The sequence below is a fragment of the Mytilus californianus genome, unplaced genomic scaffold, assembly GCF_021869535.1.
Source record: "Mytilus californianus isolate M0D057914Y unplaced genomic scaffold, xbMytCali1.0.p SCAF_5, whole genome shotgun sequence".
Lineage (NCBI taxonomy): Eukaryota > Metazoa > Mollusca > Bivalvia > Mytilida > Mytilidae > Mytilus > Mytilus californianus.
Window position 1 is genome coordinate 104,649,084 of NW_026262701.1, and position 15,321 is coordinate 104,664,404.

The 15,321-nt window shown below is 33.8% G+C and overlaps 2 protein-coding genes across 2 annotated transcripts; one reads left to right on the plus strand and one right to left on the minus strand.

The window, feature by feature from the left end:
- Positions 1-2,835: 2,835 nt before the first annotated feature.
- Positions 2,836-5,047, minus strand: LOC127700437 (28S ribosomal protein S17, mitochondrial-like). Its single transcript, XM_052203900.1, has 2 exons — positions 4,859-5,047; positions 2,836-3,129 (listed from the first exon to the last, which is right to left on the minus strand). Exons 1-2 carry the CDS (start codon positions 4,976-4,978, stop codon positions 2,866-2,868), a joined length of 384 nt encoding a protein of 127 aa, XP_052059860.1. The 5' UTR covers positions 4,979-5,047; the 3' UTR covers positions 2,836-2,865.
- An 80-nt stretch (positions 5,048-5,127) lies between these two features.
- On the plus strand, positions 5,128-9,379 carry LOC127700436 (cysteine/serine-rich nuclear protein 3-like). Its single transcript, XM_052203899.1, has 3 exons — positions 5,128-5,415; positions 7,693-7,809; positions 8,511-9,379. Exons 1-3 carry the CDS (start codon positions 5,391-5,393, stop codon positions 9,047-9,049), a joined length of 681 nt encoding a protein of 226 aa, XP_052059859.1. The 5' UTR covers positions 5,128-5,390; the 3' UTR covers positions 9,050-9,379.
- The last annotated feature ends 5,942 nt before the right edge of the window (positions 9,380-15,321 follow it).

Genomic DNA, 15,321 nt, shown 5'->3' on the forward strand with positions numbered 1-15,321 from the left:
TCTTAGATTGTATGTACTCTAAAAGACCTTTGGAATTTTGTAGTATCCACATCTGATTTACACCACCTATAGAATAGGTAGTTTCACAATTACTTTGAAGCCCGGCTTTGATTGCTAATACAATTGATATTCATAATTTAAAAACAGGTTTCATGAAGTGGATTTAAAGTTTTGTAGGATTGTAAATATGCTTTGTTTTAACACCTAGCACTTTCATAATTTTACTATGGTTTTCTACAGCAGTTGGTAAAAATTTTTGACCAGTTGATAAATTTGGTTTGATCAAACAAATTGCAATTTGGTAAGAATTTTGAATGAACTGCATTAGGTGAAAAGCAACAATTACCGTCAAGTCACTGTAATATAACAAAGATGTTTACCTAATTTACTATCAATAGTAATTAAGTGGTCCTGCATAATGGTGGTGAGGGTCATTAACCACAATTCGTACTGGGGATCATAAATTTATCATTTACTCACAGTGGTAGCAACATACTGGCTCTAAAGAAAATTTTCAAAGATTTTTTTTTAATTCATTTTACCTCAATGTTGTATTTATAGAAAAAGTTGCCATGTCAATTGTTTGTCAGATAACTTAAATTATTTTATTTTTCATTACCACTTTACCAGTACTATGTGCAATAATTATTTAAGTTATTATGCAATTACTAGTGAACCTTACTCAAATTAGGGCTTCTCCATCAAAACATACCCCATTTGACTAGTTAACAGATAAATTTTGCACTTCTTGTCCTTGCACACATAAATTTTTTCCTTGCGCTATATATATGGTTAATGCATGATAGATTTTTTCCCACTCCTAACATTGTCTTGACGGTGGTCCCCTTTTCAAAATCCTGGATCAGCACATGAAAATGTTCCATACAAATAATGCTATCAAAATTAAAAATGTTAGTATTTTTGTGTGCAAAACCTGTCCTGTAACAATTTTGCAATAACTCAATAAAATGCTCCGCTGGGCACAGCTTGATACGACCGCAGAGGTCGAACCCTGAACAGTTGGGGCAAGTATGGACACAACATTCAAGCTTGATACAGCACTGAATTTGGATTGTGATTAAATATTTGACACAGCATAGGTTTCTGACACAGAATGAATGTGATCTTAAGAACTTTAAAATTTTTAAGTTACCTATTCAAACCATATCATTATTATTTGCTTTTATATATAGATCAGAAATAACCAATGTAAAATGGAAAATTTTAAAGAAAAAAAAAGGAAAAAAGGAAAAAAAAATCCCCCCAATTTGTTGAACCCCCTTATGATTCATCACCCCCAAACTCAATCCCAGCCTTCCCTTTGTGGTATGGTACCTTGCAGTACAATTTCAGAGAGATCCATACACTTGAACACAAGTTATTGTCTGGAAACTAAAAAAATGCTCGTTTTTTTTCCCCTTTTTGGCCCCAAATTCCTTAACGTTAAGGGCAATTACCACCAAACTCAAACCCAGCTTTCCCTGTGTGATATAGAACCTTGTAGTACAGTTTCATAAAGATCCATACACTTACACACAAGTTATTGTCCTGAAACTAGAAAAATGCTCGTTTTTTGTCCCTTTTTGGCCCCTAATTCCTAAAATTTTGAGGAAATTACCCCCAAAATCAATCCCAGCCTTCCCTTTGTGGTATGGTATCTTGCAGTACAATTTCAGAGAGATCCATGCACTTGAACACAAGTTATTGTCTGGAAACTAGAAAAATGTTTTTTTTTTGCCCCTTATTCCTTAATGTTTTGGGCAATTACCCCCAAACTCAATTCCAGCTTTACCTTTGTGATATGGAACCTTGTAGTACAATTTCAGAAAGATCCATACACTTACACACAAGGTATTGTCATGAAACTAGAAAAATGCTTGTTTTTTGCCACTTTTTTTGCCCCTAATTCCTAAAATTTGGAGGCAATTACCCCCAAAATCAATCCCAGCATTCCCTTAGTGATATGGAACATTGTGGTACAATGTCAGAGAGATCAATACACTAACACTCAAGTTATGTCTGGAAGTTACAAAAATGCTTAATTTTGGCCCCTAATTCCTTAACTGTTGGTACCATAACCCCCAAAATCAATCCCAACCTTCCTTTTGTGGTATTGAACCTTATGGTAAAATTTCATATAGATCCATTCACTTAAACTAAAGTAAGAGTGCGAAAACCAATGTGTCTTCGGACGCCAACGACGACGCCAACGTCATACCAATATACGACCGCAAAATTTTTTTGCGGTCGTATAGAAATTGCAAAATATCTGGATTTAGTATTTTTCTCTCATGCTTATCCTTACAAAGTCAGGTAGTCTACAAATACCTTATATGCATCTCTCAAATATTTGTTACTGTTGCAACTTGATTTGGTCTTTTATTACAAATGCAGAAATATATATGTGCTAACAGTTGCTTTAACATCCATATTTTTGTTTACTCAATTTCTTAATTATACGTTTTAACTAAAAGAATTTTTTTTATCTGTACATAGGTTACCTTTCTATATTATTAGAAACTTTTTTTAAAGACCTTCATATGTTACAATCTTAATTTAAATCCAATCGCAACAATAAAACAATTTATATTCAATTATCACTTATATAATAGCCTTATTCAGAAAAAAAAAACATGCCTTTATCACACTATCCTATGTCCATGTTCAGTAGATGCATAGACCATGTAGACCAGAAAACATAATGTCGCTCTACTACATGTATCATAGACGGAACATAATTAAAAAGATTTCATTTATTATCTGGTGTTGGTAAGGTTATAGTAAATAACAAATATAAGGGTTTGCACTCATGTCTTTAAAATAATATAAATGCTGTTAATAATAATCTTATTTTATTAAAAATTGTCAAGAAAACCATTTTCCAGATTCATTTTCTATTTTGGATTGAACAGAGTCCCTGAATTCTTCATCTACGTATTTCATGCCTCGACACCTTTTTCCAGTAACAGGATCTCTGATTTCTCCCGTTTTAAACACATGTTCATGCACTTGATGAGTAATTGTTGGACTAGCTCTTTCTTCAAGTTCTTGTATTTTAACTATATCCCCAACTTTACTTTGTGTTTCTGGAGTTTCTGCTGCCCAAAACTGGTCAGGATGATTAAAATACTGGAAAGAACAAAAAAAAAAATATAAATTTATATTTGACTGAAAAAAAATCACATGTTCATGTTTAGGAGACAACCATTTAGTTTTCTTCCCAAGACAGGATAAAATTTATTATTCTTCTCAACAAAATGCAGCAAAAAATTGTGTACAAAAGTGAAAATACATTTTGGTACGTCTTTGCCTCACTAAATAAGCCAGCCATCTTAGCAACTGGAGATGTTGGGATATGACAATAACGAAAGATATTGTCGGTAGGTCAGCAAAACTCAATATTTTTTTATGGGCAAACCTGTAAATTATCCGGTTCAAGAATGAAATCAGGATTTACCTATACTACTGGTTACAAGACATTTGTTGAAGTTATTTTTGTCAGTCAGATATTTTTTAACTCGGTTTTACATAATACTTGTTGACTATATTCAGCTTTGTAGTGGTTGAACAAAAAGAAACTTGATGTCTAGAAAACTACTGGTGAAAATATAATTTGCACAATTTTTAGTGGAAAAAGTTAGGGTTAGCTCTGTCTAAAAAAATAGGGTTAGACAGGGATTGAAGTTAAAATTTTGGCATGGTAGCCCACAACTTAAATTTTGTAGCCAATGTATATATATAATGTAGTTCTATACAAGAAAAGCAGAAATTTTAGGGGCCATTGGCAAGTGGGCACTTGCTAATTTCAAACCCTGTTAGACAGTGCATTGTTAACAAACACATTTTTTCTTCAGCCTTAGCATGCATGAATAGATTGAGATCTATACACTGACATTGAAGCTCACAAGTAAGTTAGTCTGAAGACATTTCACCTACTCAAAATCATTTTTCAGAAACATGTAGCCAGCTGACCATTTATTGCTCCTTCTACTAAATGCCAAATGCCATGTGCTTGACAGAAAAGCAGCAAATACCAATTTTAGTCTTCGGTAAGCCTAGGGATAGTACACAAACTTCCACACAGAACTTGAGTGGAGCCCCTTACTACAAGATAGTCCTCAATCCGTTTGGCTTCAATATGCTTCCAAAGGTATCATGAATGGTAGAAGGATCGACTTGGATCTATACACTATGGCCCTGAAAAACCAACAACATTGTTGCGATATAACATGTTACTTTTTTGTAGAACTCTTTTGTTCTTTTCTGTGTTCTTCCTAAAATATTATGACAGCATACATACATGTAGGAGCATATATATGATCAATAGTCTGCAACTTTTGAATTTGTGCACTTTCCCATAAATTTCCTACATCACCACATAAACAATGCTTATGTTATTACCTCATAGTAAGAACTGACTATTCGATGACGTCATTTACCCTGATTGACTTCGGATCAAACGGTGTAAATCATTCATAAAAAACCAACTTGAGATGGGTGTATTTTTTGCAAATTTGTATATCAGATTACCCAAAGTATGACGATAAGTAAACAAACATGCAGAATCCGTAATTTGAGTTACTTTACTGGTCTGCCATTAAGAAGGGGTAAATAGTGATTATCATATTTGACTACCAAATCGAAAACATGCACTACTTACAAACAAGTCCGATAAGAGATCCTTACTAGATCAAAGTAATGGATCAATTAAGGTTAAAAGAAATTAAAATTGTTCAAAATCAACTTTTTCTACAGTCTAGCGGTCAGTATAACAAGATGAATGTGGCTGATTTATGTCTTATGAAGTAATTTCTGCACATTGTCATTGATCTCCAACATTACCCCAAAAAATATTTACCATTAACAGATATTTATCTAGGACCATTTTTGGTACTCGGACTTGAACTGAGGGTATCCTTTCTGAACCCTTTGCAACTACTTGACCAACCAAGAATTTCCTAATGTTCGATGATGCCATTATTTGATTTTCAAAGTCACCACATTTTTTATTTATTTTTATTTTGAGTCAATGTTACTTGCATGCTTAATTTCTATTTATATCATACCGTATTCTTAAACGTTCATGTGATCAATCAAAGTTACCTTAGTCAGATACGGAATAGACACAACTTATTCCCGTAAAGTTATTTTGTCCGTCCGTAAAACCATCTAACCTAGTTTTAATACATCCGGTTGGCTAATCCACGTAAATACATAGATTACTAGCCTGGCAACACCTTCGTTTTAGTGTTTTGTTCTAAAAAAAAGGCGAAATTAACATAAATATCACCATGAGGTCTTAATGACTGGCTTTCGCCGCTCGCACAGCTAGTATACAACTGAAACTAATGTTAAAGAGTTAAACTTCCGTATGTCTGTTGGGCTTATTAATGGATAATTGTATGGCTTCGTTTGGTAAGTGACACTGAGACTTCTATAACGTTATAGTGGTAAGCGAATAACAGGTCATCGACGGTAAGAAAAAACTTGAAATCCGGGCATAGCTAGGTCAATGCCATGCAATCCTACAAGACGCCCATTTAGGTTTAATTGACAGACGACGGTAGCAGCCAAAACTGAACAGTAAGACAAGTACTGGTGTCGACAGTCTTCTATTCAAGCACTGATGAATGGACAGATGCTTTGGGACCTTATTGTTCAAGTTCTAGCTGCAACTTTCACATCTGCAAGTTTTAAAGAGGCTGAGTGGTTTTTAAGGGGCATTCGTAATTAGGCGTCAAACCCATTGGCATGTTCACCGTTTTGACCCAAATTCTCATAGTATGTGATTTATATCTACTAAAACGTATATCCAAATTACAAAAAGTCCGAGCAAAAGAAACAACAACGCATGGGCTCGCTGCAATTAATGTATCAGCATTTCGTACGTATTTTAGATCAGACTCCATATCTAATAATTATCCATCCAGATGATCCCGAAGACTGCCGACGATCATATACACCGATATAAACATACGTATAAATAGATAGCGAGCACGTGCAATCATATTTTTCTAGGTCTGTTTGATTTTTTGTTACATGTAAAAATATATGTAAATCATCGGTTTACCTGTATAAGGATGATTTTTTTGTGGGCCGGATCAGTCAAGGGAATGGTTATTTCCTTGTTTCACTTTTCAATGTTGACATACAAATGTATTTTTATTTTTAATGAATGAACATGTTGACCACAACTTGCTGAATACATGCGCAAAAAGGACAATATAAAGGTTGCATGAATACGAATTTAAATCAGGAATTATTGACTTGCAAGTCAATTATGCACCAGTGATGTTTTTTTAGCTTATTTGGACGAAATTTATTGTACCAAACTGACTGCTTATAGCGGGATATTATTTCTTTAATCCACTTTATAAATGTTTGCAACAACAAAAATCGTAGTTTATTTTTGTTCAAATTCGTAGCTAATGCCCCCTTAACAGTAGATTACAGTTAAGACTACTATGTACATCTCATATGTAGTAGTCTCAGATCATACCAAGCTTGGAACTGCTTGTAATCGTTAAATGTTTAAAAATGACATATACATTTGGCAACATTTTATTGATGTGTTTTACTGACATAGTTTAAGCCATGTAAGAACAAAACTATTGTTAAACTCCATAATATGATTACAAAAGTTGGATTTTCAAACATAATTCGGGTTTTCAATTCTTGTTTTAATTTTTAACGGAATATACTGAACTTGCTTGTTTTACTGCTTCAACTTTGTACTGACACTGAATTTTTTAGTCCCGTTCCATGATTCAAACGAGATATCAATGCAGTCACCTACAGTGATATAGTTGTCATTGGTTGTAGAAAAGAAGTAGTAGCAGATTCGACGAATATTACGTTATCCAATTCAATACAGCAAGAGGATGGTCAAAGTTTGAGAATCTAGACACATAATATGGCAATGTTTGTACAATTATATTTTGTATACTGACTTGCACGTGCGCAACTCAGTCAGTATTAAAACAAGATCGCATTACACCGTACATAAATGAAACAAGATTGGATCGAACTCCAACTAGAATTTCAAGCATAAATGCATTACAACATCCTTAAATAAAAATGAATTCGTCTTAGACATGAAACTTGAGCACATGCTAACGGAATAAAGATATTGAACTTTACCAAAAAATACATCTACCCCTTTCAACGTTAGTAATTACTTATATGAGGGTCTGCATGGATGGGGGATGGGGGTCTAAATACCTGTATTCTTTTTTTTATTTTTTTATTTTTCTTTATCTTTAAAAATAACGCTTCTTCTGTAAAATTCTCATGAAAATGATTTTACTATTAATTTTGTCTGCTATTATATGATTTCTTTAGTCTGTATGATATCGTTCATTTCTGTAATCAGTATTATATTACCCAATTCTTTATTTTCAACAGTTATTCTTCATACCGTTGGACCCCTCTCTATTCATTTTTTTGTCATTTTTCTCTTTTCATTATATTAATTGGCCATTATTCTCTATTCTGTGAACCCCATCCAGACCAACTTATATGCTTGCAGTTGCAATGCGAATTTTGAAGATATAGATTTGGTAATCAAATTTACATGTACGTGATTTTGCCGCGGATTAACACAAAATTAAAAATCGAGAAAATGTGAAACCCATTAAAATTATATGAATATGTTTCCGTCAAAATGATTGTTGAACTTTACTTTTTATCTAGACGAATTGAAAGTATCCAAGGATGAAAAGAATGTTAGATTTAAAGATGTGACTGTGTATTATTTCCCGAGAGAACAAGGATTTGGATGTGTACCACACGAAGGAGGTTCAACATTAGGTAAGGTAGATAACCCATCACACAGCTTTTATCATGAAACATGGGAAATTTTTATTCTAGTAAATTATACTTCGAAAGAATTTTTCATTCTTGCAATATATTATTCTACTTTGTTCATATTTTTTTCGCATACAATGCATTAAATGTGTTATTTTTACTTCATATTTTGTTAACCCATTTCAGAGACATGCATATATAATATTATATCTCTACCTTCGTTTTGTTATAACTTTCTAATTGAATCATAATTAATTTTAATTCACAACTTCTTGAATTTAAAAGTAATTTAAAACCAAAAAAATACTGCATATCAAAACCAATACAAGCACTGCTTTCAAAAACTAAAACTATTTAAAGTTTCAACATATAGTGTCCAAAATTTAGTATATAAACGAAATTCCAAACTCAAATTCTTATTTCACATCATCACAAGGCGGTAAAACACAATAATAAAAATCCAACAAAAAGTATTAGAACAGCTTTGGAGACAAGATCATAGAGTCTCTTGGGCGAATTTCAAACGAGTCAACGGTAAAGGAACAGGGTGGTCGGGTTGTTGTCTCTTTGACACATTCCCCATTTCCATTCTCAATTTTATATTTCATAGGTATAGATTATTTAATTGTATAACGACATGTATTTTTGTGAGGTTTGCTACCCTTCTTTTATTTATTTGCTCCTACAAAACTTTTTATACGCAGGAATGTCTTATGGCCATACTGACTTTGATACATATTCTTTGGTCGATCATGCCAAAATGAGAAAAAGGTCATACCACATGGCATTAGGAGATTCGATTGAAGCTAATCAAAGAAGTGAAACACTTACTCAAAACGTGTCTGATGAAACAAACAAACTAGAAGAGGAAGATTGGTATTATTCTACCAAACGTTTTAAACCCGAACACAGACTGACACCTGCTCAGCGACGTTTACTTCTACGGCAATCAAGTTTAATAAACGTAGATCGAAATGAAGCGGACGATTGTAAGGAAATTCGAGATTCAAGGAGAAAAATTGGCTGTAACTGCAAGCGCATGTGCGACCCAGACACATGTTCATGTAGTGTGGCTGGTATCGAATGCTTTGTGGAGGACGGCTCATTTCCTTGCCGATGTAGTAAATCCATCTGTAGAAATCCACATGGATATATTGAGTACAACGCAGACAAAGTTCAGGAACACTTTACTAGAACCATGGAAAGAATGAAAAATTACGGAGATACTGATGTGCCAGCGTAAAAACAACTATATTTTGTAAGAAGCGTTTCATTGAATGATTTTAACTTGATCACGTGACATGCATTGGCCACAGGTGCTTGTTTGCTTTATCAGTTGCTTGGTTTTATCATTGACTAAAACGTATAAGTGCCGAAATATTTTGAACAATTGCAATATAAGAACATGTCTTAATTTAGTTTTTGTGCAATATAATATACAGCATTAATGGTTAAAACTTCTATACATATATGTTTTACAAACACAACTATTAAATCCGTTATAGTTTTTGTTAAACAGTTTATTATAATCTGTTATCATGGTAATATATTGAAAAAAAAAACTGAAATCACACGTTGTTTATATTATATTGAGGATAAAACGGTATGTGTTTTGTTGTACATGGAATAGTACAATTCATAAATTACTGAAAAAAGATAACAGGTATTTCAATGGAACATTATTTACCTTAATAAGCTCGCCAAGTTAGCTTTATTAGCTTTATCACTCCTTAGAATCTAGTAGGTAATTTTTTAACCAAATTTGACATTTTGAATAATGTAAGGAAAATCATTTAATCTTTAATCCACTTATACAACGTATAGATCTTCACTGATACCCGAGGTAAATCAAAATTCAGTTTATTATGTATAATGTATAATGCAAAATGATTTTTTAACTTCATGCTGAAAAATACAGCAATATATTTTTTTTATTCTTTTTTGTTTAAACAAACAAGAATGCCCATACGGAAATGCCTCGCCTGCTTTACCTAACATGATTGATTTATTTTGAATGTCTGTAATATGAAGTTTTTACTTCAAGTATCACATTAACTTACCATTATCAATGATCCACGTAACCTTACAATCATACCATACACCAGATATAGTTAACCTGTTGTATCTGAGAAACAAATCTAATTACCAAAATTGAACATTGACCAATGAACCATAAAAATGAGGTCAAGATCAGATGAACCTAGCCAGACAACATGTACAGCATGCAATCATTCCATACACCAAATACCGTTGACCTATGGTGTATATATTAGTATCTGAGAAACAATAACCATGAAAACTTAAGATTTACTAATAACCCATGAAAATGAGACAAAGGTCAGATAAATCCTGCCAGACGGACATGTACATATTACAATCATGCCATACATAGTTGACATATTGCTTAATATAGTATCTGATAAACAGTCAAAACCATGAAACTGAACATTGACCAATAGACCATAAAATTGAGGTTAAGGTCAGCTGAAACACGAAAATGATATCATGGACAAAGGACATATGACAGACGGAAACATCGCAACATAACGCATCTGTAAACAAAGTATGAAGCATCAAGGTCGTCTACCCTCTGAAATATAAAAGAGATGCGAAAGATACCAAAGAGATATTCATACTCGTTAGTCGAAAACAAACTGACAATGCCATGGCAAAAAAAATGAAAAAACGACCAAAAGACAAAGAATATTCTACAAAACACAATATAGAAAACTAATAGACTGAGCAAAACCCGGTGATGATCACAGGTGTTCCTGAATGGTAAGAAGATCCTGATCCACATTGCTCATTTAAGTGAAAATCCGGTTATAAGTCTAATCCGGTAGGTCAAATTCGAGGAAATGAGGACGGGATTGCGGTTTCGACAGTTGGTACATAGTCGTCGTCATCTGTGAAACATATTTCATTAGGGTCAACCAACTCGTGATGGCGTCCGTCAATAATTCGAAGGGATGATTTCAAATTCACCAATTCATTATTGGAACTCTTGGCTTAATGGCTTCGTTGTTAGCAGCAACCCTTTATCAAAGAAATCATAATAGGAATAGCAAGCTCTGGAATATCACACATACGCCATATGCAGGTGCTGCTGGAATGTTGCTGCATAGAACTGGAAAATTCACAATAGGGAAACTGAACTGATCTCTTTTGTCGTAAAGTTTTGTTTCCAATCGACTCTCATTGTCAATTTCTAGATGTAAGGCAAGATATGAGACAGGCTTAATTGCATCTGTTATATCCTTTACTTCAAGTTCAATGCGACAGATGCGTTCAATATAGTCACCAAACTTTGAATTAGTTAGTGAGAGATCATTACTTATAAAGCAGAACGTGAAGTAAAAAAATAATCCAATCTTCTTTTCATTCCAAAAAAGCTGCTGTATTAAGTCTCTTATGAATAAAGGAACAAGTCGTCAAGAAGAAGAACACAGTTGGTTCCCATGGGAATGCCGATTGTAAAATGAAAATACGTCCTCCAAAACGTAACAAATATATTAGTTAATTAGTTCACTATGTAGCATCATTACCGAATATAGTCCCCCCGGTAGTAACAAATGTGATGTCGGGTAAGGTAAAATTCTTCTTATCTACGTTTTTCAGACAAGTAAAGTTTTGTGATACTGATTCCTAATAATGCTTAATTGGCTTTCTCTCTCTTCAAATCGTCAGAATCTGACCGGGTGGAACATGTTCAAAGAAGCATGTGTCGAGTTCAAACTTGTTAAAACACATCTATCCTTCATCTATTCAATTGACGTTTTCGTAGATCAAAGTTTATCGTATTTAATCTTGAACAACACCGTATTTCGAAATAAACTATTGTTTTCACAAGAAAATTCATGAACATAAAGCGGATAAATTGTACATCGAATAGTTTTTACTGTACGGGGAATAGAATAGATACTTTTTGCAATAATTGTTTCTTTGCTTCGGGTACTTAAATCCTGTGGTGATGCTACACAGTGTAATTGTCAATCATGAAATCAAACATCATGATAATGTAATTTTCAGAGAATTTTCTGTACGAATCAAAGTGAGTTTTTATAAATAGTACGATATATCCCTCCCTAAAACAAGATATTTTATCTGCTTTGGTCTTTCTGTTTTATGAAACAAAGCAGGACACATTCTTTCACTTCGTCTTAGTTTCGAATGGAAAATACTTGTGTAAAGAGTAGTAAAGTCAATTGCAGAGGAAAAAGACTTAGTTGTATCAACTCTAAAAGATCTTTGAAATTTGTTAGTCTCAACATCTGATTCACACTGCCTCTCGTGTATGTAGCTTCACAATAATTGAAGCCGACTTTAATTTCTATAATCAAATTGATGTTAATTAATTAGAAAGAGGTTTCTAGGGTGCATTAAGAACTAGCAACATAACTGTTTGTACACTTATGTAATTTAGGTATCCAATACCGTGAAGGAATATCCAGTTCTTCATCTTTGGTCGACATTCCAATGTACACGTATATGGTCTCGCGAAATCTTTGCGCAGTGCCGAGCAACGCAACTAATTAAGTCTTCTCAAAGCTATTAACAATTAAACCAGTCTTCAATATACAATTAAAACTATATACAGCCTGCGCTGACTACCTCCCCTCAGAGCCTGCTTTCAGATCAGCTCTGAATCCCTCTATTGTATATGCCGAAGTGAATTTAGATGGTAGTTGATTCCAATCCCTGGTGGTATTAGGGAAGAATGATTGTTTATAGGCGTTGTTGTTTATTCTTTCTTGATAGAAACGGCCTTTACTTCTTGTTCGGCTGTCGTTTGGGATTGAATTATGTTGTCCGTCTATATCTATGAGCTGATGCTGTATTTTAAACAGCATACATAGTCTGTTGGTTTTTATTCGTTCTTCGAGGCTTTTCCGTTGTAATTGTTTTATCATGTTTGTTACAGTCAGTTGTTCTGTCTGTGTAGTTGTATTGGACAGATTTAGCTGATCTTTTTTGCTTTTGTTCTATAGATTTTATCTATTTTTGGTTTGATGAATCTTACTGTAAGTCTTACCATGGATGTATATGCAGCTGCTTTAACCGGTCTATTGCAATCTTTGAGGTTTCGTCAGATAAATCCCGATGTTGTATTTTATCTGCCTACAATGTTGTCTCTGTGTCTATCCCAGGATAAGTCGTTGCTGATTGTAACGCCTAGGTATTTGCTGTCTTCAACATTGTCGAGTGTATATCCGTGAAGTTTGAATGGTGGATCTATTATTTGTTTGTTCTTCTGTGCTATTTTAATAACTACTTGTATACATCTTTTGGCGTTAAAGCTGATTTGCCATTTATTTTCCCCAATCTTCCAAAGGTGTTAGGTCTTTTTTCAAAAGGTCACTATTTGCCTGATTGTTGATCTTTATAAAGAGAAGGCTAGCGTCTGCAAACCATTTGGATACCAATGATGTTGCTGTTTCGGGCATGCTATTTAGGTAGGTCAGGAACAACAGAGGCCTGTGCATTTTGGGTACACCAGAGAGTATAGGGACTCGCGAAGAGACAGCTCTTTCTAGTACAACACTCTGCTTTCGATTTCTAAAGAAAGAACGGACCAATTGGTTAGCATTAAAGTTGACTCGTTAGTATTATATCTTGTGTAATAGACGATGGTGTGGTACTTTATCGAATGCATTTGCAAAGTCAAGTAGAATGTCGACTTGGGAGTCTTTTTCTATTTTTGTTTTTGCAATGTCATGGATAGTTATAATTTGTTGTGATTTGCATGATCGTATTTTGCGGAACCCATGTTGTTCGTTGTTTAGGATTTTATATTTGTCAAATTAGTTCATTCTGCTGCTATAGACTATGTGTTCCAGGACCTTGCATTTAATGGCGGTTAGCGATACAATTAGTCTCTAAGTGGAAGCTAAACTAAATATATTTCGTCTCTCTTGAATATGGAAACCACACATTAGCTAAGGTAGCAATACACGAAAATAAAAAAGATAAAAACTTAAAAATGACACTCATAGTTTTTAACCACCCTCTTTCCCTTGCTTTCTACCAAATAAGGCTTACTGTTTGTCATGTATGTACATGTGTATGGAGACATCATCCTCCATAGATTTGATTTCCATTAGATAAAATGGTGAAAAATAATCTCTTTTTGGTGTCGTCATGGCAACAATCTGCATTTATTTGATATAAAATAATGCAAATAAGGGGTGAAAATGTCACAAAATCCCCCAAAATTTGGTCCAAAGTAGGACATCAATCCATTGGAGTGATACCTTTTCTAAAACCATTGGTATTTATCTATCAAGAGGTCAAATAAAAATCATATGCATTTCACCTCATTTTTTTCATCAAATTTATTTGAAAGTTCGAGCATATAATACTTGTTGGAAAACACTACAATAATTTTTGGAGCTATAGGCGATCTGGATGTGAAAATACGGACTGTCCAACAGAAATTGACCTATAAAACATGCAAAAACAATCTTGATATTCATATAAGCCCACTTTGAAGGCCATATTATTCTTCATCTATCTAAAAGTTTATCTTATTGCACAATAACTTTAATATTTGAAAAACTCACCGGGGCGAAAATGCGAAACCAAACTCCTAACTGTGTTTTGCTACCTTATCTATCCAATTTTGTGGAACATCTCCGGTATTGAGCGATGTTTGAAACAGATCTGTGAAAAAATGAGCGAGTTGGTCTGCCGTTTGTTTTAGTATGAAAGATGGAATTGAATCTGGACCAGCTAGATCTGTGCGGTGTTAGGTTTTTAAAGTAGTTTGCGTACACTTTTTGTGTTGAAATCATCCTTTTTTTTGGAAAATTATTCCTTTGTGAATACTGACTGGAATTGTTCATGGAGTATTTCTGTTTTCTTTTGTTATCGCTTTGTAGAAATCCGAATCTATTCTTTATAGCTTCTCCTATCCATTCTTGACCTGTGCTCTTTATACATGACATAATTTTTTTGGTGTTGTCTTTATGATTGGAATTGACACAAGCTTCTGCCATATATTTTTTTGTCTCGCCCTAGACGAATGGGAGACATAGGGATTACAATCCGGCAGCGGCGTAAACTATTTGTTTAAAGCTTTATATTTCAGAGGGTAGAAGACCTGGAAGCTTAATTTGTTTACTTATGCCTTATGTTTTGCAGTTTCTGTCTGCCATATGTCTGTTGTATTTGACCTAATTTTCATGGTTCAAGTTTAGTTTTTTTGTCATGTGAATGTCTCACTCATTAACAGTAATAGGATAATATTTGATATATGGATTCCTTGCAAGGATAACATGTCCGTCAGACAGGTTTCACCTGATCAACCTCATTTTATGAACCACTGATCAAGGTTAAAGTTACGTGATTAGGTCCGTTTCTCAGATACTGTAAGCAGTAGATCAACTATTTATTTGGTGTATGAAATGATTGTCAGGTGTACATGTCAGTGCGGCAGGTTTCATCTGACCTTGACCTCATTTTCACGGTTCATTGGTCAATGTTAAGTTTTTGTGTTTTGGTCTGTTTTTCTAAAAC